Consider the following 24,149-nt stretch of genomic DNA (forward strand, 5'->3'; position numbering starts at 1 on the left):
GTTGGACGCGCCCATGAGCTGCGGGGCGGGGGGGGGGGGGGCGTGGAACGACCGCTGCGCTGGGGGTGTGCGCGCGGGTGGGGGCATGAGTTGGACGAGCCCATTCCTCGAAGAGGGGGGAGCCATCCGTCTCCCCCCGCTGTTTTTGCCCTCAGCTGTTGCCGGCGGTTGAAGCCGTGTAAAAGCAGAAGAAGAAGGTCGGTGTTGTGAATCCCGCCCGGCCGGGGAGGCGGAGATCACAGGCAGCGGATTCGGCCGTACCGCGGCTCCCCCTACGGAGGGGAGAGCGGTGGTGCGGCGCGGCGCGGGGCGGGGCGAAGCGGGGCGGGGCTGCAACGGCCGCAGTGCTGCCGGCTCCCTCCTCCCCGCCGCATCGCTGTCGCCATGGCGCTGTGTGGCCGCTCCGCTCTCCTCCTGCCGCCCCCGCGCCCCTCGCCGCGCCGCCCCCGGGCCGCCGAGGCTTTCGTCAGGTAACGGAGGGCGAGGGGACGGGGAGTCCGCCGGGGAAGGGCGTTGTGGGGGGGGGGGGGGGGTGAGGAGCTGACAGGGAGGAGCCGGGCCGGGCTTTGGGTTGAGCTGAGGGGGCAGGTAGGGTGGGGCCGGGCTGAGTTTTGGGGGGCACTGAGGGGGCCAGGGGGGATGAAGGAGGCTGGGGGCGTTGAAGGGGCTGGGGTGGGGTGCTAAGAGAGCTGGGGGTATCGGAGGGGGGGAGGTGATGTAGAGGTTTTGGGGGAGGTGGTGTGGGAGGGGGGTTTGGGGGGGTTAAGGGGTTCGGTTGGGGGAGAAACTGGGGTGTTCGGAGAGCTGTGGGCGCTGAAGGTAGCGGTTGGGAGGAAAATAGGGTGTTAAGGGCGTTGGGGTGGGCTGGTGGGAAGGTTGGGGGGGGGGTTAAGGGCTTTGGAGGTGCTGAGGTAGGCTGGGATAGAGGGGTTGGGGGCATTAAGGAGAGGTTTTGTGGTGTGCGGGGGGTATTAAGGACTTTAGGGGGGTGTTGCAGGAGGACTTGAAGTCATGAAGGAGGTTGGAATGGTTGTGGGGGGCTGGAGCATTAGGAGCAGCATTTGTGGGGCTGGGGCTGTGGGGAGAAGGGGCAGGGGGGTTAATTTTGCAGGTGGCTACTGGGAGAGAAGTGTTGATGGCCTTGACAGGACGGCAGGCAGGGGCCTGACTTGACCTTGTGGGTGTAGGGATTGGCGAATCCTGAATCCTGCTGGAGGAGGGTGTGTGGGAGGCTGCGATGGACTGGGGACAAAAAGGGAGGTTTGGGGACCTTGGAGAGGGGCTGGTCTGGAGAGAGTGGGCTTGGGGTAGTGTTACTGTGGGAAGCTAAGCCTGGGTCTGGTTTGGGAGGGGATGGATGCGGGGCTACCTTGGAAGTAGGGAAAAAGGGCTCGTGAAAGGTAGGAAAGCAGAATTAGGGTAGGGATGGCAGAGATTTGGGAGGAGTTGAGGGATTATGGAGGGAAAGGAGATTGCATGTTTGTGTGGGCATCTGTTGGGTGGCTTGTGGAGAATTGCTTGAGGGTATGAAGGCAGTAACGTTGTCTGAGCTTCAGAAATATTGGGGATAGTGCTTGAGAAGAGATGGGGCCTGGGGACATGTTAGATGATAGCGTTGGCTCTGTGGGAGCTCGGGTGTCAGCTCAGGTATCGTTAGGTTGCTAGAGCTCTATTTCCTTTTAAAGACTTAAGGTGTACCCATGTGTGGATTAGACTACAGGGTATTATCTGAAGTGTCTGAATAGAGGAAACGGCCTCATGTTGTGCCAGGGGAGGCTTGGATTGGATATTAGGAAAAATTTCTTCACCGAAAGGGTTGTTAAGCATTGGAACAGGCTGCCCAGGGAAGTGGTGGAGTCACCATCCCTGGAGGTATTTAAAAGACGTGTAGGTGTAGTTCTTAGGGACATGGTTTAGTGGTGGGCTTGGCAGTGTTAGGTTTATGGTTGGACTCGATGATCTTAAGGGTCTTTTCCAAACTAAATGATTCTATGATTTTATTCTATAATATCACAAAGAACAACGCAGGAACTGAAGTGCTTGATGCTTTCAATAGTTATAGAACAATGCATGGAAGTATTCACCAGTGTGAAGTCAGATAATAGAGTAACTGGGACATTGCATGTAAATTGCAGACAAACAGTTGGCCAAACTACTTGGGTATTAAAATCTGTCTGTTTTCTGTGGATTTTCAATTAAAAAAAAAAAAAAGGTTTTTATCTTTTGTACAAGAAGGGAATAAAAACACTTTCACTTTTCAGACGATATGCCTGTAAAATGAGAAATTCTGTACTGTGAGAGAGAAATGGAGGTCGTTCTGTTTGCCTGAAATAAATGAACATGGCTGTTCTGTAATGGTTATGTTCCCTCTCTGCCTGCAGTTAGAAATTGAACTGATCGTAAGAGGGAAGGAAAAGTGACCTTTTCAAATAATTTTTTCACTGAATAAATTAATCTTATTTGTTTAGAAGAGGCTTAGTATTTGTTTATAGCTGGAAAGTATCTAAATTTCATCACAATCAGTAACAAAATACCAAGACGCTAAAAAAAAGAGCTGAAAGAAAATGGTTTCCACTCGAGCCTCTCTCTTTATGAGTGATTTTTGTAATCTGAGATCTTGTTTTAGAGTTGTCATGAGAACATTCAGACTCTCTGTGAACATCTGCAAGCTTTTGAGCTCCACTGGGAGATCCAGACAGCATCTGTAATTTGGCATGTTTGTAGGAGGCATGTCATCCGTTAATTTTTTTCCTCCTCAACATTCGTTCTTGTGCAGGTTTTTTTTTCAGGCCAGATGGAGGCAGGGAGGCCAGTGTTTGCAATAAATTTCCCAAGCAGTCAGCAGATATCAGGCAGTTAATAAAAATAAAACAATCCGTTACCCTCCTCCCCCTGCCCCCAAGTCCCAAACAGGAATGGAAAAATTCTTAACACTATATAAAGAATAGAGAAACGGCCAGAGATAATTCTTGGAGTTCTTCCACATACTTCAGAGTTTTGGTCTGCCATATGGTGTGTTGGGAGCTGGCGTTTATCATGGCGACCCTCCGCGTTGTAACAACAAAAGCAAGAAAAGAATGGTTTTGTAAATAAAAAGAAAAAATCCCTTAACTAAGAGATGAGTATTGCCTGAAAAAGGGTATGCCTTTTTAGAAGGTGATGTCATGTTTCATCTGTCTGTGTTTAGTGGCAAGTGGAGTGTTTTCCTTAAGAATACATGCATTTCTGAACAAAATTTCTATTAAATGCTTTTGTTAAATATCGCCATCTAAAACCAATGTTAATTTGTTCTATTTGGTAGGGTTCTGGAGCCACCCAATTTTGCATTACCTTTATATAAATAGAGCAGGCAAATTCTCATTATTAATTACCCATGTTTGTAACATAATAAAGATTAGTTCTAGCTGTGGGTCTATGTGGGGAAATGCAAAATGAGTACTTGGGTTCATTTTTATGTTGTCTCTGCCTATATGCCTAATATTATCATCCTCTAAACCATTCTGTTTTTAATCACGTAGTGGTTAAGTATGTGGCTTTTTTTCCTATGGCTTTGGAGGAGCAGTCGGTGGGGTGTTTGGGAGCATGGTGGTGCAGGGATGAAAGAGTTGTTGTGGTTTCCCAACCAATTTTAGTAGGGGACATGTCTGTGTTGAAAGATTAACAGTTTGTATCCATGTGTTCCTTATGAAATTATGCCGAGGTTCAGGATTTTGTAATAGCACTGTTTCATCGAAATTTTTTTAAGGAATGCACTGTATTTTAGATATGCAAGGAGAGAGCTAATTTAACTTGCTGAAGTACAGGAGGGGAAAAAAAAAAAAAAAAAAGGGAGAAACAAACCCCATTCCTTGAGTATGGATGGGTTTCTACCACGTTAGGGAATTAAGATGGCTTAGAGACTGTTGAGTGCTAGGCTGCAGCCAAAGTTAAGAGGGATGTGGCACAACCTATATGGTTGATAGGAATAGAAAGGTAGAATAAGTGCTTGGGAAGGAAAAGCTGCCAAGGAGAGGAGCAGAGCTATTGTGTTAACTCAGCTGTCTGTGGAGCTTCAGCTGAAGTTACCCCTTTGCGATCGTTCAGCTTGAACTGATGGCAAAGCATTTGGCTTGGTGCTTTCTGGCCATGTGGCTGCAGTGGTTGTGGTCCAGTAATGTGCTCTGCAAGTAAATTTAGTCTTAAGGCACTGTAGCTTAACTTCAGATTTCTGCTGAAGTGCTAGATGCTTGCCTTGTCTTTCTTATCAGAGTTTGACTGATGGCAGAATAATTACACTTGAGCTGCTAGTCTTTCCTACTTCTTCAAATATTGTCATTTTCTCAGGTGATAATGTTTTTTGGGAGGAATAGGTGGCATCCTCGATAAGATGCTGCAATTTAAGAAAGTGAAAATACAGAGCTGGTGTTTGTAAATCAGCCTGTTAAACAGAGAGCGCGTTAAGGCTGCAGGTCTAACTGGCACGTATGTGTGTGTAGGTGATGGACAACCTATCATTTGATTGCACCCATGGAAGAACTTCACTTTGTTTCCAGCCCAGTAGATGATGTTGAGGTCCAGTCTGTGAGTTGCTCACAGTAAACAAGTATGCCTAAAGGCTACACTGTCCAGTGTGGTTACAGAAAATACCGGTATGAATATTGATGTGCATCCTTAATAAATAGTGCTACTGTTCAGATGTGCTGAAGTGCCAAAGATCCTGAACAAGCTTGTAATTTGCAAAAGGCATCAGGTAGTCCCAAATGTTTAGTAAGGAGAGGTTCATGCTTGTTCTTATGTGCTTTGAGGTCTCTGAATTACAGACTTGAGTATTACTGTCCATTTGAAGTCAAGAAGCAAGGAATTTGGTCCTGTAAAATGCACGTGGAGTTGAAATTTCTTCCTTTATGTCCAGTTTTAATATTTGCAATTTACGGTTGCTGAACATGCTAAGTGTCTTTAAAGTGGCTAGATCTATTTACAGTCAAGTCCCTATGTTCATTGTAGAGAAATTTTGAAAATAGCTGGAAAATTGTCATGTATTTTAAGGTGGGTGAATGCCATTGTCTTCTGTGAGTGCCAAGCAGTAAAACAGTTATTTTGGTGAGCTAAGAAAAAAACCAAAAAACTGAGAGAGCATGTTACTGTTCAAGCTAGATAGTAAATTTCAAGTAAACTGCTTTTGAAATTAATTAAATTCTGAGAGTCTCTAACTCGGGCTGACTTCTGGTTTCTGTTTTCACAAATATGTTAAATGATGATAATGTCAGACTGTGGGAAATCCAGGGAAACCCCATACTCTAATATAAGCAGACAATAATAATGTTTCTGGTAGAAACTGTGAGGTCAACAAAAGGCCCATGAAAAATAAACTTGAATTTTTGGGGGTAGAGGGGAAACAGATGGTAGTAGCAGCAAGTTAACAAGAAGTGAGATTTGGAAAAAGATAAACTGTTTTAGCTTTCCATTTTATTTATTTATTTATGTATGTATGTATTAAATAAAGTATTTCACGTTAAAACCAGTGTCTGTCTTGGGTAGCCAGCATGAATCTATTCAAGTCATTCCCTGAAGATGAACCGTGTTAATGTGAGGAATTGCACAATCTTGCCGGGGGGGTCTCAGATTTTTTCCCTTCGTTTGCTGTGATCTATCAAAGCTTTACCACGTGTGGGTTTTTACGACTGCCTAGCCTTTGTGGGGGAGGAGCGTAACATCTGCCAATATGAAGCAAAACATACTCAACACAGTGAAATCACATCCTTTGTCAGCTGAATTGCATGTTAACCACAGCTGTGGCCATCCCAGACGTATGGTAAGCCAGCCTGTGGGAATCAGTTGGCAATCAATCAGGGATCAATGCTAATATCGTTGCTGCATTGCTAATATCGTTGCTGCATTAGTACCACTGGATTACAACATCAAGAAAAGGAAGCTTGCGGCCAGAATAAATTCAGCTAGCAACAAGAGATGCAGAAAAAAGTAGCATGTTGTGGAAACGTAAATGAAATAAAAATTAAAATACTGTGTGGCATTATTTAAAAAATGTATTTGTTCTTTCTGGTTGAGAAAAGCACAGTTGTTAATATTCTCTTTATTTGCCAACATACACGGCTTGTAGTGCAGTGTCTGTTACTAAGTTGTGACAGGCTAGACTGTTGTAAAGCAAGGTACTTTGCATAATTAGTATGAAGACATGTGAACAGATGAGCATTAGTTCTTAGAAGTTAATGATGTCAATTATCTTTCCCCCTTTTTTTTTTTGGATCAAGTCCAAGATTAGCAGAATAACAAGTACCCTCAACGTATAGTTTCTTAATTGGCCCAAGCACACTTTACTGCCAGATGCCACTTCAAAATGTGGCTTTGCCTTCTGACCTGCCTTCATCAGCAGTCAGATCAGCTTGCTGATGTTTGAAAGTGTGGGGGTTTTTTTGTTGGTTTTTTTTTTTTTTTTTTTGTGTGTTTTTTTTTTTAATTCCTGGGCTAGAGTTTGGATCAGTAAACTGATCTGACTTGGCACATGGCTTCAAGATCATCAGTGAAGATACAAAGGCAGTGATAAGGGTGAGACTGTCCCTTGCAGCACCCTGGTCTCTTACACTGGCTTAAGACGATGTAGAAATTACATCTTCTGTTCAAAAGTGCATGTTGGAAAAATTCTCACTTTTCACCTACTTTCAACTTCTTATTCACTTCTATAGCAGCCTGGTTGTCTGTGGTCATCTTGTTGAATAGGGCTGGATAAGTAGTTTGCAGCTCATGTCTTGTCCAAGTCTCATTGAAACCCAGGAATTTGGGGCTTCCTTAGAAGGGCTTCATGTAATTGTGTTTTGGAACACACCTAATGCTGATTTTTCAGCAGCAAGCTACTGTGAAATTTAGTTGTGGTTATGTACGTGGGTGGATCCAGAGCCACATCTTCCAGGAAAGCATCCTGAAGCCCAGAGGGTTATGCTGTTATGCTGGGGTCATTCTTCATTGTTTCTGTTTGAAATTGTGTTACTGTGGCAAAATGAAAAGGAGTAAAAAGTCAGTACCCTTACTAGGGCTCTTGCTTTGGAGGCGGGAACAGTCATGGATTTTTGTTCCCAGGACAGTTTCTTTGTTTTTGTCAGATGACTGTTTAATGTGAAATGCAAGAAGATGCCATTTTTTTCTCTGACTTTATACACAGTTTAGCCTGTATTGTTTAAAAGCATGTAGTAAGAATTCTAATTATTCTCCTCACTATTTCTGAATAACGTCTTTCTTCAGACACAGAAGTCTTCTGTTTTTAATGTCAGCCTTTGAATGTAATGATTTATACACACTTGAGATGACGTTGAAAATATTTCTGTGAAGAAGCTTTTTCAAAGATTTCTTTCATAGAAACCACTTCTTTAAACGAGGCAAGGAAAAATATTCTGCTGAAGGCTGTTTAATATTAAGATTGAAATAAACATCTTTGTGGTCATACATCTCATTATGAAATAATGAACGTATAATTTGCCCTACGCTTTTTCCTTTTATGTCAGGATTATCTCCAGAGGGAAGCGTAGCATTGACATTCAACTTTGCTTGGCAGAAGTTTCCTAGCAGCTTAATCTGAGAACTTCATATTTTTTTAAGGGGTGCACCAAAGTTGTAGTTCCTGTGGAGGGTACTGAAAGTAATTCTAGGAGAGTAAAATTCCTAACCTGAAATCAAAACTTAAGGAAGGAAAGAAATACCCAATCCAGAGCAAACGTGCAAATACTTTCTTCCCCCAATTCCTCTTCCCTTCCCCCCCCTCCCCCCCAGTTTACTTGAACAGATCAGAAAATACTTTCACAGAGCTCAAGAAGACAAAAACAACTTGTGTTTTACTTTGCTTTGCTCTCGTCTTGTTGCACAGGCTCATAACATTACCTTTTATTTTACATGATAAACATACTTGATAAGGTCTCCCTTTCATTGAAGCTGTTAGTGTGAAATTAAAATTTAAAGATCTTAGGAATAACTTACCTTGTATCATATAATAATGCTTTTTAATAAATGGGAGTATCTTGTCCCGCAAGTTCCTTACAAGGAGTTTCCGTACTTGTTCTTTTGTCAAACCGAGCCCTAACCATTCCTTTCTTCTAAAAGTGATCAGTATATGGGGAAAAAAATGATAGCAAAATCAAGGTATGTATTCCTGCTGTGTTTATAATGCATAAGAGGTTTGAAAAATATTTTACAATCCAGAAAAACCTGTCTTTGGCTGGAGAATTGCTTAAATTTGCCTTGAGAGTAGAAGTTGAACGTGAGTAGTAGAGGGATTTTTTGCATCTTGTTTCTGAGAGAAGTTGAATGAAAATTGACCTCTTGTGCCTTCAGATGTGAAGCATTCATAATATTTTTTCTGATGACAGTTTCTTTTCTCACTCTGAGCAGAAGCAGGAAGATGCATCCTCTGATATAGTAAGTGTTTTAATAAAAGTCAGTCCAGAAGCTGCTTGTTGTGTCATTACAGAAGTCCTTGGGCATGCTTTCTCACAGTCCTTTCAATCTGTCCTTCAGATCGTCTCAGGAAGCATGGGTTTCTCCTAAACAGGGTTTTGCAGATAGGTCAAGAAGTGTTTTTGTTTTCATGCGAGCTTTGTACATAAAGTTGTTTCCGTTGTCTTGTGTTTTACAGAGGCAGTAGCAATTCTACTTGCCTGCAGCTGGTCCTTAAACAACTGTAGGCTTGTTTGAACATATGAAATAAGTCAAATTATTTTGTACCCACAATGAAGAGTCTAGCAATTTTTTCTACTCTTGATGTTGTGACATGGGAAGTATAAAAATACAAGCACTGTATAGCTTGCCATAGGGGATCATCTCTCACCTAGCTAATCTGGGGTGCTGTTTAATGATGGGATGAAAATCGTCCCAGAATAAGATACAAAACCTTAAGTTTGGACAGCTGTGAGATTCAGTTTTAGGTTAGGTTTTAAAGATCTAATAATGAGAAGTTGCTAAAATGTGCAGCATAAAGTTTGATGTTTCTTTCACAGACTTCATAGCATCACCTACATGGGCAACAACATTCGATAGTATCTGATTAGGTGTCTTTTTGCTGTCATCAGTGGCTTTAATTTCTGTTTCTGGTATCTAAGACTGGGTCAAAGTATCTATTCATACTTACAGTGGACTGTGATACAGTACAGTGTATAATCTGAATTGGGAAGTTTCAGGCAAAAAGAATAATTGAGGGATTCAGAACTCAAATAGGCAACCTAAAAACGGGGAAAAAATAGAGCTGGAGTGTAGCTCCTATGAAAGTGTCTTCAAATGTTGCCTTTACTGCAGACATTCGAATTGCACTTAGATTAGCTATAATGCAAACCTTTCGTGTTCATTCTGTCTTTCGGAGAAAGTAGAGCATGATAATTGTAGTATTACTGAAAAGATCTATTTGCTTTTTACTTGGCTTAAAGTAACTATGAAAATAGGAATACTTGACCTTACTTGTTTGTTTGAGCTGATCATAAATTTAGCTCTGTTTCAGTGTTTCTATAAGAGATGTTTGTTTCCTAGAGCTGAACAGCTCATAGTTATATAAACAAAACTATAAACAAGAAAACACATTCAGTAATATCAGCAGTGAAATTTCTTGCCTTCTATCTGTATTAAAACAACATCACAAAATGTTGCCTAGAAGCACGAATTATGTTGCTCTCTGGCTATTGTAGCTGAATTTTTTGCCTGGCTTAGATGCATATTGGACAACTGAATTAAACTTCATATAATAAACAATTCATTTTGATTATGAAAATCTTGGTGAGACTTGGTATTGTTCAATTTCTTTTTAATGTAGACTATCCAAGATTATACTTTAAGCTTATTTTCCCAAACTGTTCATTTTAGAAAAAATTCATGGTTTTAAGATGGAAGTCATGAGAGAGGTAACGTGCATCTTATGAAAATGATCTAGATATTTATTTGGGTATAGAGAGGAAAAAGTTCCTGCTTTTGTGATCACATTAAGTATTAGTCAATTAGAGTTGTTTTGAGCTGTGGTTTACTTTCTGACTGGAAACCCACTAGTATAAGTTCAGTTTGTTAATTTGTCTTGGAGGAAAAAAATTGTTCTTGAGAAGTGACACTCTTCTGGAGTTCCGCTTTCGTTATGTTAAATGAGAGCATTGGCACTATATTTTTTCCATTACAGACTAAATAAAATTCTAGAGAGTAGTACCAGATGCGAGGAAGAACTGTAGCACCTGAAGCTTAAATAATGAGAGAAACCCCCCTGGTCAGGAGCTGTCTGTCTCGGAGCGCTCACTGAAATTGCTTTTTCTTTTCTGTCTGAAAGTTCCCTCGATTCTGCATTTCTGCTTATGTGTGTGCTTGTAATAATGACAGCATGACCCATTTGAGTCTTTGTGATACTGGTAAGCAAAAGCATCACTGCAAAACCGCAAGTAGCATGACACTGATCCGAGGACGTGGATGAGACCCTGCAGGTTTGTGAGTGGAGGCAGAGTTCTCGGTGCCTTCCCCCCTATACAGATATCATGCTTTTCACGTTGATCTTGTAAGAGGTCTGGGATGTGTCTGTGTTATGTAGTTACACAGGGTGGAAGAGGTCTGATGGTGCTGGAGGTGCTGAAACTCACCTTTTGGAAACTCCTCCTGGGGTGTAGGAGCTACTGCGGTACTTTCCCTTGTCAGCTTTTTACTTGGGCATCATCTGCACCACGTTGCTTTGCTCTCCACTTCTCTGGTAGAGAAATGAGCGTTGCTGGCTTGGTGAGAGGAAACTTGAACAGAAATTTTTGCTAGAGGTTAGAGATTAAGAAGGCACGTGGTTAAAAGGGATAGTTACCGGTTCTAGTCTTCTCTCAGGCCTATGTACTTCATCTTTTAGTGGACAAAAATAAGTAATCTGGGGATGGTTTGATATGAGATCTAAATGTATTTCAAACAAAAGATACCCAAGTTGAAGCGTGTCCACTTAGTTTATATAATAAAGAAAAAAAGCTAGGTCAACTCTTTAGCCTACCGAATTTGAGCACTTCAAAACACTGACCTTAAGGACAAATTCTCTTTCTTTTGCAGCTGCAGCCGCCTTCGAAACATTCAGAGTATCCTGACACAGAGCAGCAAATCTCAACCTGATGGAATCCTTTGCATCTTGGGTTAGTTTTACCTTCCCTTCCCTCCCTGCTTCCCCCCCCCCCCCCCCCCCCCCGCCCTTTTTCGTTCTCACTGTACTGAAACCATGAGTTTCAGAAAGATGATGATCATCTCCTTCCTGCCCCAAGCCCTAGTGCTGTTTCTCAGTGAATGGACAGCTATCTGATTGTTACACTCTTTTCTCCCTAAATAATTTTTAGGCCTATTTACTGATTTCAGGCAAACTTGCTACAATAGTAATAAGATCAACATGTTTGCAAGCCTTACGAAAATTCAGTGGCTGGAGGGAACAGAGAATCTTTGTTAATGTCCAGTTGAAGGAAAGATGGAGATAATTTAATCCATATCTATTTAGAGTAAACGTTCAGCTGTCTAGGCACTGTTTGCTTTCTAGCTGGTGCTTGGCGTAAAAGCTCAAGGCTGAAGGCACATGCGCATCAGCTGGTTTCCTTGTGGAGGGGGGGAAGTGGAAGGGATTGGAAGGTGCTGAGGTTAAGGGTGTGGAGAAGAGCAGAGGAGCTCTGAGGTTAGGGATCATGATGTGCATAGCTATGGAGGGTGGTGGTTGAGAACAGGCTTGGCTTATAAGAGATGCGGGGAGAGGGGGGAGTAATCAGAAAACTGACAGAATTAATAAAACCTGAATTTAGGGGGAGGGAGGTCTTGCCTCAGGAGAAGTAATTCAAAATGCATTTGAAGAGTTGCATGAGAAACCCAAGACACAGTTATGAGTTAAATGGTGGTATATAAACAGCACGTGGTTTCAGTGCTTTATTTCTTTTGGGGTTGGGAGAAAAGGGCAATACAAAATAAAGCTGCATGTGCAAGTATTCTGTAGGAAAGTAACAGGTTTTTTTAATACTGCTTCAATATAATTTCTGTATGTAACATTGACTCTTGTTTCTTATTATATAATATCAGTATCAAGACATTAAAGGAAAAATTCAGGAATGATGGTTGAAATTCCTTAGAGAAAAGGACTAAGGAGTGATTGTTTAAATAATGTATTACAGTTAAAGATGGAGGAATCTAATGTAGCTCTAAAGAAGCTATGTGTAGTAACAGGCTTGCATTAAGAAATGATACAACAACCTGTATTTTAGGGTTTTGTTGTTTTAATGAAGTAGCAAGAAAACTTGAAGAAGCTCATTTACTGAACCACAAAGAAGTTGTAAGTGTGTATAACCTACTTCTCTTTTGGTTGATGCTAACTGTACAACATGACTCTTCCATATTCTCTAGTGTAACAGTTTAAGAAGTCTTTGGCTAAGTAGTAACTTTACAGCTAGAAGGTCTATAAGGTCACTGCGTCAACCTTCCAATGAAACTTCATCATACAGGGTAAAGTACTTGGGTTTTGCCTTTGATGCTAGTCTAATTTCATAAAATAATGTCAAGTTGTGCCATCTTGCCATTGACACTGTAGTATTTCTTGACAATTGTTGACTCTGGAGCTGCACTGAGTCCCAAGCAAAGAACAGTCCCTCAAAACGTTGTATGGCTTTAGGGAAAGCATTACAGGCAAAAGGTATTGCTTTGTGTAATCCTCAGTGTAATGTGGAGTATTAAGTCCATGCATAAGACCATGCCTCTTAATAAATAAGCATTTCTGCTATGGAAGTATAGGAAGTATGTCTTGTTATTAGACTTGTGCTTTGCACTAATCTCTTTCAGCACCCACAATGGGACTGTTGTCTAATCTGACCTGTCTAATGCAGCCTGCAGAATTTCTCGCATAACTTCTGATTAAGTAGGCATGTCACTCTGTTATAAATGCGTTAAATCGGTCTTCAAGTACAAGCCTCAGATGACAGAAAATATGTAGTCTTACGTTTTGAGTCCTGTTGACTTGTATGGAGAGCAGATACTCGAAACTGTTTTTTTTTTTTTACAGTCAGTGCATGTTATATTTCACTTGGCTGTCTTTAATGACCTAGAGTTAATGTATTTCCCTTGCCCCAGCTTTAATTATACGTACTGGGCTGTGAGATAAAAATGTTATAAACTTTCATAGCTTCGCTTCAAGTAGATTAGTGTTTACACTGAAATTAAAAACAGCGTTGTGAGATTCCAGAGATGAGGACTGACCAATTATTGATACAACTATTTAAATGTAGTTACAGCTGATTTTTTTTTAAAGAATCCTGTCATGTTATTTTAAAGTGGTTGAATGGTAGCATTCCTGCATTCTTTGCTGGGGAGAAAAGGCATCACAACTGACAGGAAGAAGGAATTTAGAGGTTGGCATGTCAGACGTCTTTAAAAAGCTGTGATGTCTCAGCTGGAGCGCGTTGCTGTTAAAGCTGCTAAGAAAACAGTATATTGAACTACTTAAGTTGTACACTATTTTTTTTTTTAAGAGCGGTGTTTCTTGCATCTTACCTTTTGACAGAGATTTTCAGCTCATGGTTAAGTTGATCTGATTTCTGAGGATACGTGTTTAGTTTCAGTAGGGTATGACTATAAATCTGCCTGGCATTGTAGGTGTTCTGATTGTAGACACACTGTTTCACAGGTCAGCATAGCTAAGCTAAATTTTTTACAGACTTTGACATTTACTTTTTATTGTCCCTGAAGAGGATAGGAATACTTTAGAGGCTGTATCAGTAAATCTTTATTTTATCTTGGTTCTGTTCATGTATTACTATCTACTTTTTTAAATGTCTTTTTTTTCCTCCATTATATCCATCCTACACAGAGCTCTTCCTCTTCGGATGTGGGAGAAACCTCACCAGCATTTAGTACATTGCACTGATTGTTCATCCTATTTCCTTTCCAAATAGAGACTATTTTAATGATTATTGTGCCACTTCTGATGGCAGTTCCACAACTGCATGTTGGACAGATGTCTAAAGGTGATCTGTCCATTCTCTCCAGCCTCACCTTCCTGCTACCTCCCTGGTGTCCCTAGTGCTCACATGGCTGTTTAATGTGTTATGGAACAACTGTTCTTTGTTTTGATCCTCATGGGCATGTCAGAAGTTCATGGCTGGGACAAAAAGCAGAACTTTTTACCTGTAGGCTACGTTTATGTCAGCTTAGCAACTGTGAAATCACAGATACAGGAGATGGTTGAGCTGAATACTTTTTGCTGCACAAAAGGGGAGTCTCAGCCTGCCCCTAGACTGCTCCTCTTTCCTTTCCCCTCTTTTATCCCCACATGCATTTTTGCATCAGTGCTGGTGGTTGTTTGATATCTTGCACCCGCTTCATCCTACTGAGCGGACAGATTTTTTTTTTTTTTTTCTTTTTTATTTCCTCCCCCCGCCTCCCCTCCATGTTTGGCCAGACTAGTTTTCTGCCAATTTAGCAAAGTGAATCAGCTCGCTGAGAGGTCAGATGAGCACTGACTGCAGGAGAAGGAGCAGGAATGGCTCTTTGGGCAGCAGTGAGATGTTAGACTGAGTCATTGTCTAACTACACCCTTGTGATAAGTTGGGAACAGGCTGGGAGTTACTAAACTCCCAGCTCAGCTGGAGACAGGCGTGGGGGTTTCCTAATTAATAGCTTTCCCTATTGTTCTGTTGAGGACTCCTCATATGCTTTCTGGAGGTATCTTATCTTTGTCATTGTTTCACTTCCTGTTTATTTTCCTCTAACTGTATCTGTTCATTTAACTCCCTATGTTTCTGTACGATAGTATTAAAGCCTTAGTATGAAAGCTCCTGTCTGTACTGGATACTTAAAAAAACACCACAAAACAACAACAAAAAAACCAAACCACAAAACCCAAGTATTCTGCAGAGTTAATGGTTTTATGGTAAGCTAATGCCTTCCCTGCTAGCCTGTCAGAGCTCTGCAAGCACTAAATTCACCCATGTCCTCTGTTATAAGAGTTAAGCCCCCCTTGTTAACATATTTTAGTCTTCTCTTCCCCTCCTTCTGTCTTTAATGGAAGAAGCAGGGTTTTGGTGTTTAGCTTTGAAGATCTTCTCTGCTTCAAACCTGAAGAGCTGGTGCACCCAGATGAAACCTCAAACTCTTCAAGTGATGGTGACAACTTTTTTTTTTTATGAGGACAGTTTCTCTTTTTTTCTTCTGATCTTCTAGACTTTATAATCATCTGTTTGTTTTTCTGCTTCACTATGTGTTATTCTGTTAGCCTGTCCCTGAGCACACCACCTTAGGCTTTGGAGACCCTAGCAATGAGCCTGATAGGAAAAAGTGCAAATACCATGGCCGCTTTCATCCACGCTGTTTGGCCTGTAGTTGAGGGTGTCTTGTGAGATTAACATTTGATGTGATGGGTGATGTTTGCTTACAAAACATAAGTAATGCTGCTTGCAGACCAACTGATCTAACATCTTGCTGTCACTGAAAGGGACTATCCTAACTCCTGCTTTGTGCCAGATTTTTGCTCATCTGATTGCCTTCAAAAGTTGACTTAGTTAGGCAAATAATCAGTGAAATAGATTATCTTCAGGACATTGTGTGTGCTAGCTTTCTAAGGCTATAGCTGGTTTCAAGGAGACTGATTACCTTTAAATGGAGTTCCCTACAACAGTGGTACGGTTGCTTCCTGGAAGAATGGAGTCTCCACATTTGATTGTAACTAAAATCCCACCTGGAGACAGGGGCTTTGGTACCAATATTAGTGTGTGGAGTCCCGTTGAATTCTATATTACATCGGTATGCCTGCTTTCATGGGGCTGGAAATGTAAATAGAGACAGTGTGTTCTCCCTCTCCTCCCTCTTTTGCGCTCTGTCTCTCAGAATTCCCAGATCCAGGGCAACCTGGTTATGCAGAAAGTTACTGGCACAGCAAAGACAGAACATTGCAGCGGGGGCGGGGGGGGGGGGGGGGGGGGGGGGGAAATGAGTGACTGGGTCTGAGCATTCTTTAGCTGAGTCTTATCGATGCCATGATCCGAGTTACAGATTGACTGCTAAAGCTCTTGATACTCCCTTTGTCAAGGGATGCCTCCTAACCCACAGAATTGTGACTTGTTAAAAAGAGCATGGTCCAAGGTCATATGTATATGAATGGGAGATCAGTGCTAGAAGCTAGATAGCAGAGGAATGAGGATTCAAAGATTGTGGTAGGAAAGATTTTTGAGGACTGAGAAAGCTGGGGCAGGTGTGATGCAGCTTCCCCCTTTCCCCACACAGTTCAAGGAATGCAATGCTATAGTGTGTTATTGGTGCTAATAACCATGAAGCCATGAGCGGGGAGCAGTACTACAGAGGTTCATAGCTTCAGCACAATTTGAAGTGATTTGAATTTGTCTCTTCTGTAGCCTTACATCAGATGTCTGATACCTTGGAATATACGTGATCTATCCAAAGGCCAGTTACTAAGCAAACAAGGGAGTTTATTAAGATGTGGGATTCAGTAGCTGGATGCAGACGCGGCATCTTGTTAGCACTTTAAAGCTGAAGTGTAACATAAAAAAAGGAACATAATTAGGAGAACCTAGGGTTTGTTCCAATTTCTGTTAAGTTCAGGTGACTCTTGAGTAGTTTGGTTTCCGATGCAAGTCCTGAAAGCCAGACATCCAGGCTGTGTTATTACATTATCAGTGTACTGATCTCTCCTTTGGACAGTAGTAACAAATCTTGGTTTGTTGGCAACCATCCAACTGTACCCTAATATAACTTGGTAGGAAAACTTGATGTTGGTGTTTATGAGAAATTTTGTAACAGTCAAGACTGGTGGCCTCTGTCGTGTTTGGATGTCAAGGATGCTGCTTCATGCATAGTTTTACTTGTGGAGAAAACTTGATTTAGTACAGTAGAATTAGGAATTTTGACTGTGACTGTCTTTAAGAGAGATTAAAACATTTCCTAAATCTGTGGCCTGTTTCCTTTCTCCTTGTATTTATCTTCTATCTCTTCATGCTCCAGATCTTCGATTGTTTTAATTTTATTTTCCCAAGGACCGGAAAAGGCTTTCCTTGGAAGCTGTTCGTATACCATATGTTTTGTCAGAATATCTTTTCGTGATTTGTTAGAAGTCCGCACTGGCTTTCTGGTGACTCAGGGATTGCACTATAATACTGATAAGATAATGTTTAATCATGTATTCTAAAGCAGGAGATTTAGGTCACAGGATTAGTTTGTTAGGAAGCTTCAATCAAGAACATATTAATTAGAATGCATACTGCATACAGACAGATGTTTAAGTTTGAATTACTAGATAAAATTGAACTTTTGTCGATGCAGAGCACTGCAGAAAACTAGACTTATTTTATTTTATTTTTTTTTTTAAGCAATGCCTGTGGATTAAGGTCAAGAGTGGAATGTCAATGTGTGGCAATGAACTTGCAAAAACTCCTTTTTCCCTACCCTGTTTTCCCAGTATGTTCAACAGGCATAAGTGCCCACCAACTATGTGAGGGAGTTGAGTTAATACTCCTGTTTTAAAGTTTTCGTATTAGGGATAAAACCAAACTTTTCAGGTGTACAATGTTAGGACGTGTAACACTTCACATATGGTTTTGCTTTTGCAGGAATAGATAGTCGGTACAATGAAGGTTGCAGGGAACTGGCAAACTATCTGCTTTTTGGGTTGTATAACCAGAATAACAATGACTTTGAAAGAACTGGGTTTCCTGAAGAAGTTCTTGATGGTGAGTAGTATACTCAGCAATTTTACCTATTCTTCGGTTTCTCTGGAGGGAGGGTGAGCAGAAAAAGGGGCATACCTCAAAAAAAAAAAAAAAAAGTCTGTAAATCTGTAGTTGTGTGTATACACACCTGAAAAACAGTTCTTAAAAACACTGCTGAAGAACTCTTGTTTTTAAACACGTTCCCTGAAATGTTCTAAAACTAAACAAATGGAGTCCATTATGAGAAGTCCGAGTTCAGCCATGGTATGTATGTACATGTGTTATCAATTATTGTGTGATCACACGTCTGGAGTTCTAAAATAATTGAGCTCTTTTTTACTTTAACATATTAACTCACTCTTGTAATATTTGGAAGGTGGCCAATCACCATGATCATAGATTATTATTCCCTTATTTGCATGAAACTTTGAATACCTACCCCATAAGCTGTAGTGCTAGTTTTTAGTTGGAGCAACCTTTTGATGTAGTATCAGGCAAGAGCAACTATAGTTTACAGTTTTTAAGTGCTCTGTAAGGACTCATCACTGACAGTCTTGGCTTTTCAAAGGACAGGCTGATGCAAGTTCTTTGCAAGACTTCAGAATAAACCCACAGTTGTTTGGAACAGTAAGAAGTACTATTGTACTTGGAACTGTATATGCCTGCCAACTGTTTCTTTTTCTTTTTTTAAAAGTGAGGAATGATTGTGTATTCAAGTAGTTAAACAGTTGGGGTTTTTTTTTTCATGAGGTGCATTATACAAAAAGTGTTTTCTATACAGTTACTGTGGGGGTTTTTTTGTGCCCATATGATTCTTCTCTGTATGGAGTCTTGATGCTGGAATAATATTTGTTCTGCTTGTTGCAGATATAATCATATTAATAAAACGTGACAGTGTCCATCTGTACTGTAACCCTGTGAATTATAATCATCTTTTGCCATATGTGGCATACTGGAGGAACTTGCATTTTCACTGTCTAACTGAAAATGAGGTAAGTGGAAGATGAATGCAGATGAGAATTGCTAATGAACTGACATTCAATGTGGCCTTTTTTTTTTAACATTCCTTACAGAAGTCTTTTTTTCTTTTTCATACTCAGCAGGGGAGTAATCTGCGTATATATATGGGTATTAATCATTTTGCTAATGTGTGGAAGAAGAATATGCTTTTAATACTTTGTGTTTGTTGGACCATGAAGACAAATTGCTCCCCTCTCCCACTAATTACTATTGTTTTGACATGAGTCAATGATCTTTTAATGAGGAAAAACATGTGGGTTGTGAGAAATGAAGAATCTGAATCAAGTACCACAGTCAACACTGAGATTTCCAATGATGGCCTTATTTGCTACCAAAGCAGTGTTTTAATGCATTGTTTGCCAATAGTTTTAGAATACTAGAAAAGATCGGTTTAGTAAGCCATTTAAAATCAAGAAACTTCATTATGTATTTTCATTTTGACTTTCAAGTCTTCCTTTCAAGAGGTATTAACCTGTCTTTCACTGGACTGTGTGAGTGATGTGAGTTTCATCTTGCATTTAGAAGTCAAGGTATTCTTAGAAAAGCTATGTTTATCATAGTGAAGTACTCTTAGAGGAGCCAAAAATGAAAATACTGTTTGTCTAGGTATAGAATAAGAACCCTTTTATTGCAGTTGAGACTGGAAATGCTTCTTCCTAAATGCCATCATGAGAAGCTTCTCTCCGGGCCCCCTGCCCCGCCAACCCCGTTCAGTTCTTTGTAGTTCCTTTTCTAAATTAGAATTACACTGAAATCTGAAGGGAGTGAGTTAGGAGCCTGCAATGTCAATGCGTGAAGCTGGTGGAAGAATGCATGGGGAGGTTAGGGAGAGAAACCCTTTGTTCCCTTGAGTTTCCAGCTTAAAAGCAATGGGGCTTATGATAGACTGCTTGGTTTTTTTTATGTGGCTGGCTGATAGTTCAGATCACAGAATTATGAAATAATTCAGGTTAGAAGGGACCACTGGAGATCATCTTGTCCAACCTCCTGCTTAAGGCAGGGTTAGAAATGAGATCGGATCAGGTTACTTGAGGTTTTTTGCGGTTGGATGTTGAAAGTGTCCAAGGATGATGACTGCAGAACTCTTGGCTATCTGCTCCATTACCTGACTGTCCTAACAGTGAAAAAGTATTTCCTTTTATCCAATCTGAACCTCTCTTCTTTTAAATTGTGCCTTTTGCCATGTGTCCTGCAACTGCAGACCACTGTGAAGACCCTGGCTTCACGATCTCAGTAACATTATTGTGGGAGTTGGATGACAGCTATGAGGTCCAGCCATAGCCTCCTCTAGGCTGAACAAGCGTGGGCCGTTCCTTGTAGGACAAGCATTCCAACCCACTGATCATCATGGTGGTCCTCCACTGAACTTGCTCCAGTTTGTCAGTGTCCGTTGTACGTGGGTCCCATAACTTGATACAGTGTTCTAGATACCATCCCATGAGTGCTGCTTAGAGGGGGATAATTACTTCGTGTTAAGATGTAAGCAGCTGAGCTAAGGTTAAAGCATGCTGTAGCAAAATCTAAAGCCTGGCTTCATAAGGTTTTTCTGTTGCCAAAATTCCTACTGAAAGGGCAAATCTTGAAGCATACCTAACGGTGGTAAAACACATGCATTTTGGAATCAAGAGTAGAGTTGTTCTTAACACATTATTGCTAGCACAACTGCAGTCTCAGCTACTGAATTTTAAGCTGCATCTGCTTATGGGCTTTTATATGACTTATCGTGCTAAGTAGTAACCTTAATCACACAGTACTGGATTGAAATAAGGGTGTAACTAGAAAGGTAAACCATATGCCTTGCTGTCTGTGGAAATGAATGGAAAAGTTTGATTTCTGAAGCTGAAAGTATAAAGTTTACTTCATTGCTGTTTCATGTGAATGACCTGAGCGATGCACTTCCAGTCACATTTCTAATGTATAAGAATTGCCAGTTTCCTAGATTGCTTCTGAAAGAGAAACAAAAAAATGTTGCTGTGTCAGGCTTAAGTGCATCCTGTTTACAGGAGGATTGCCTGTGGTAGCTTTTAAGCATTTTTTTTTTTTTTTTTTTTTTAGTGATAGAAATAACTTTTGCTTGCTTGTGTAAAAATGAAACCAAAAAAGCTCAAGAGTTTTAGAAATAAAGCAAGCAATGCCATACCTGGCTCTGTGCAGCTTTTGAGGAACCTGAAAAACCTACAGCCTCTCCTTCCTTTCTTCTTTCCTACTTGCCTTTAAGTAGACCATAGGAATTTAAGTGAATATCCTGGTTATTAGGAGAAAAACCATATTAATAAAGAATACCCATTTTCAAAATGGCCAAGTAAGATAAAGTACTGAAATTTGATGCATACTGTATAAGCTTTCTCGGAGTCCTGACGGTACTGTTTATGGAACGGGCTGTATTTATACCTGCAATAGCAGATAGTGAGCAAGCCTTTAGCACCCTGCCAAAAACCAAGTTCTTATTCTAATGGCATTTTAAGTCTTGAGAAACTGGCAGTTGTTTGGGGCTTGGCTTTGAACTGAAACTTTGATCTGGCTTCCTGGGATTGAAGAAAGAACACATCATGGAGGAACTTGGGCTGCATCTTAAATTCAGGCTTGTCTTAAAAGAACTTGTTCTTAAAATAAATTTGTTGGGTGTACCCTGAAGCTTACAAGAGCTATATACAAAAAGTTCATAATCACGTAATTTACCTTGATATTAAGTTCAGAGCACTGTACATAAAAAAATGAAATAAAATAAATAAAGACAAAACACTACTGCCTTCTGATCTTGCTCCAGAAAGCAAGTGACTCTTGAAGTACCCAGCGGGGCTAGGCCTGTTGGTTTCAGACTTGCTGCTAAACTGTACTTTTTCAGATAAAAATCGGAGAGCATTTTTAGGTTTTTGTTCTGTTAAAAAAATGTTTTTTGTGTGATTTATCTCTTTGGTCTAGTTTTTATGCTTTTCTGAGCCACAGGAATGATATTTGTTCTTCACTCCTGCTCTTCAGCCTGCTGAAGTCTTCTGACAACTTCAGTCTGCTACTAGTGTGAAACAGCAAGATGGTGTTACATGGTGGTGTCTCCTATTCCTTTTCCTACATATACCTCTCCCTCAGACAGAAATTGGTTCTCATTGCTTGTTCTGTGACCTGAGGCATATCTTGTCAGTTGGCTTTCCTGGTTTAGTGTTGTTAGGCTGGTAATACTTTATTTTTTTTCCTCATCGGCAAGTTTTTTGTGGCACATCAGTTGGTATTCTCAAAATATCTTTTATTGTTTGAAAATTGTCCAGAATCTAGTAGATGATGTTGAAAGACTTCACTGAAAGCTGAAAATAAAGTGTATAATTATGTCTTTATATAAACTTATTAAAAACCTTGCTCTGAAGTTTCATTTTTAAAGAACAGTTTCCATTGGCTTGAATACATCACTGCCATGATGGAGTTTCCAAAAGATAGAGACTCAAGAGGTTCTTTAGCTTCTGGAGGCTGTAGGTAATATTTTAGTGGATTACATGACATTTGCTATGGAATTAAAACAGTAGAATACATATTCTCTTTAGAGCAAAACTGACAATCAAATTAGGCATGCCTTATCAAATTTTTTTTTAAACAACTTCTTTCAGTATGAAGATGAAGAAGCTGCAGAGGAATTCAAAATTTCCAGCTTTGTAGACATGGTTCGAGATTGCAGTCGCATTGGTATTCCATACAGCTGCCAAGGTAGGTTAGCTTGTTTTATGCTTATAGTGTAAAGTGTTTTGCAGCATGCAAGTCATGCAGTTCAGGGAATGAAGATTTCCTTGCCTTTGGTAAGAAATAAGGATTAATACATCAATAGTTTCCTTTTAGCCTCTTTTCACTTGAGTTGGATTTCTTTCTGAAAAATGTAAGCCCTTAGACTTCATCTGAAGAGTGTGAATGCTCACAGCGTGAGGCAAAGAAGTAATTTGCATTCAGAGAAGTGTGTTCTGCTGCTACAGAAGTTCTCTGTTCAGATGGGAGCTCCAGATAAATACTTCTTTATGTGGGGAAAAATTAAACATTTCGTTATGCAACTTTCCTTTTTTAGCACTGAAAAAACTGGACTGCATGACTTCCTGTTATGATCTGTAGCCAGCCTTGCAGCCTGAACAATGTCATCTTACATTGTTTGGTAAAGTGTACTTTGCAGTATCCCCAACAGTGAATAATGCAGAAGTAATGCAGTGCATGTACTTCACTGTGCAGCATAAGCATGTGGGGTTTTTGCTCCCTAGTACACTAGGCGAGAGGCAAACCAAAAAAAAAAAAAAAAAAAAAAAGCTTTCTGTTTTTGAACCATGTATGTTCAAACCAAGCTAATTCAGGGTGGTTTTTTTTTTTTGTTGTTGTTTTGGTTTTGTTTTTTTTTAATTCCTAATTCTTCATTGCTTCTCTTGAGGAAAGAATGATATTTTCTGACTGCCTGAAAAATCATTAATGGGTCAGGGCATGGGGGAACGATGGTGGTTCTTTGTTAGGAAGTATCTAAAGAAGGTGTGTAGGTTAAGGATGATAATCACACTTCACTTCAGATGGCTTACAGCTTCTCCGATGAGTACCGGGCTGAATAGTTGTCCTCTACCCCAACTTAAAATTCTGATTAACATGGGGATTATGTCGACAGTATTTTAATTAAGGCCAAATATTTGAAGAAATTAGAGTAAGCAAAGCTTCCTGTTTATTATCTTGAATTTTAAAGGGCACAATTTTGGTAATGGTCTTGGAATGAAATTTGCAAGGAGACACAATATCCTTTACTAGACCGATAGCTGGAAAAAACAGGCAAAATTTGGGGTGTAGAGAAAGGAGTTTCTAAAAGCTACCGTCTTAACAAAAAAAGTTTTTTCAGTTGCAGATTTAAAGTTGTACAAAGACAGGAAAATTGTCATCCTTTATTAGAATCTCGGAACAACTCTTAAGATCTCATAGAAAGTTAAACTGCCAGTATTTGTGAGAGAATGTCTCTGTGAAACATTTCTTTTGCAGGTCATCTGCAGATATTTGATATGTTCATTGTTGAAAAGTGGCCAATAGTGCAGGCTTTTGCGCTGGAAGGAATTGGGGGTGATGGCTTCTTTACAATGAAATATGAAGTAAGTAGTTACATTTTTCATTTTCTTCCATTTCCATTCTGAAGCAGAAATTGATTCATGGAATTTTTTCACTTGGAAAGTACCTTTTGAGATCATCTAGTTCTGACTCACCACTCAAGTGAGCTTCTAAGTTGGATGAAGTTTTTCAGGCTCTTATGAAGCTGAATTTTGAATGTGCAAGGATGGAGACACCACAGTCTTGCTGAGAAACTGTTATGAGCTACACAGCACTCTGTCCTGGATAAACCATGATTGTTTGGTCCCCCCGCAGCCTCACTGCTGTGATTTAGAACTTTCTTGCTTGTCTTCTAGAGCCTCCTCTAGCAATAACAAAACCACTTTTTTTGAACTCTGCTAGATGGGTGTAGATCTTCAGGAGCTTTGCAGGAGA

At 40.4% G+C, this 24,149-nt stretch overlaps 1 protein-coding gene across 2 annotated transcripts in view; it reads left to right on the top strand.

Annotated features, from left to right (window-relative positions):
• The first annotated feature begins 327 nt into the window (after positions 1-327).
• Positions 328-24,149, top strand: part of DNAAF9 (dynein axonemal assembly factor 9) — a 79,193-nt gene continuing 55,371 nt past the window's right edge. The window contains exons 1-6 of one of the 2 annotated variants that reach the window (XR_003922563.2): positions 328-470; positions 11,026-11,105; positions 17,553-17,672; positions 18,519-18,643; positions 22,268-22,364; positions 23,652-23,758. Coding sequence is in view for 1 of the 2 variants with exons in the window: in XM_030007953.2 (XP_029863813.1) it covers positions 385-470; positions 11,026-11,105; positions 17,553-17,672; positions 18,519-18,643; positions 22,268-22,364; positions 23,652-23,758 (615 nt within the window). In the remaining variant the exon portion in view is untranslated. The remainder of the gene's footprint in view (positions 471-11,025; positions 11,106-17,552; positions 17,673-18,518; positions 18,644-22,267; positions 22,365-23,651; positions 23,759-24,149) is intronic. The other variant, XM_030007953.2, reaches the window with a different exon arrangement.

Source organism: Aquila chrysaetos, chromosome 1, assembly GCF_900496995.4.
Source record: "Aquila chrysaetos chrysaetos chromosome 1, bAquChr1.4, whole genome shotgun sequence".
Lineage (NCBI taxonomy): Eukaryota > Metazoa > Chordata > Aves > Accipitriformes > Accipitridae > Aquila > Aquila chrysaetos.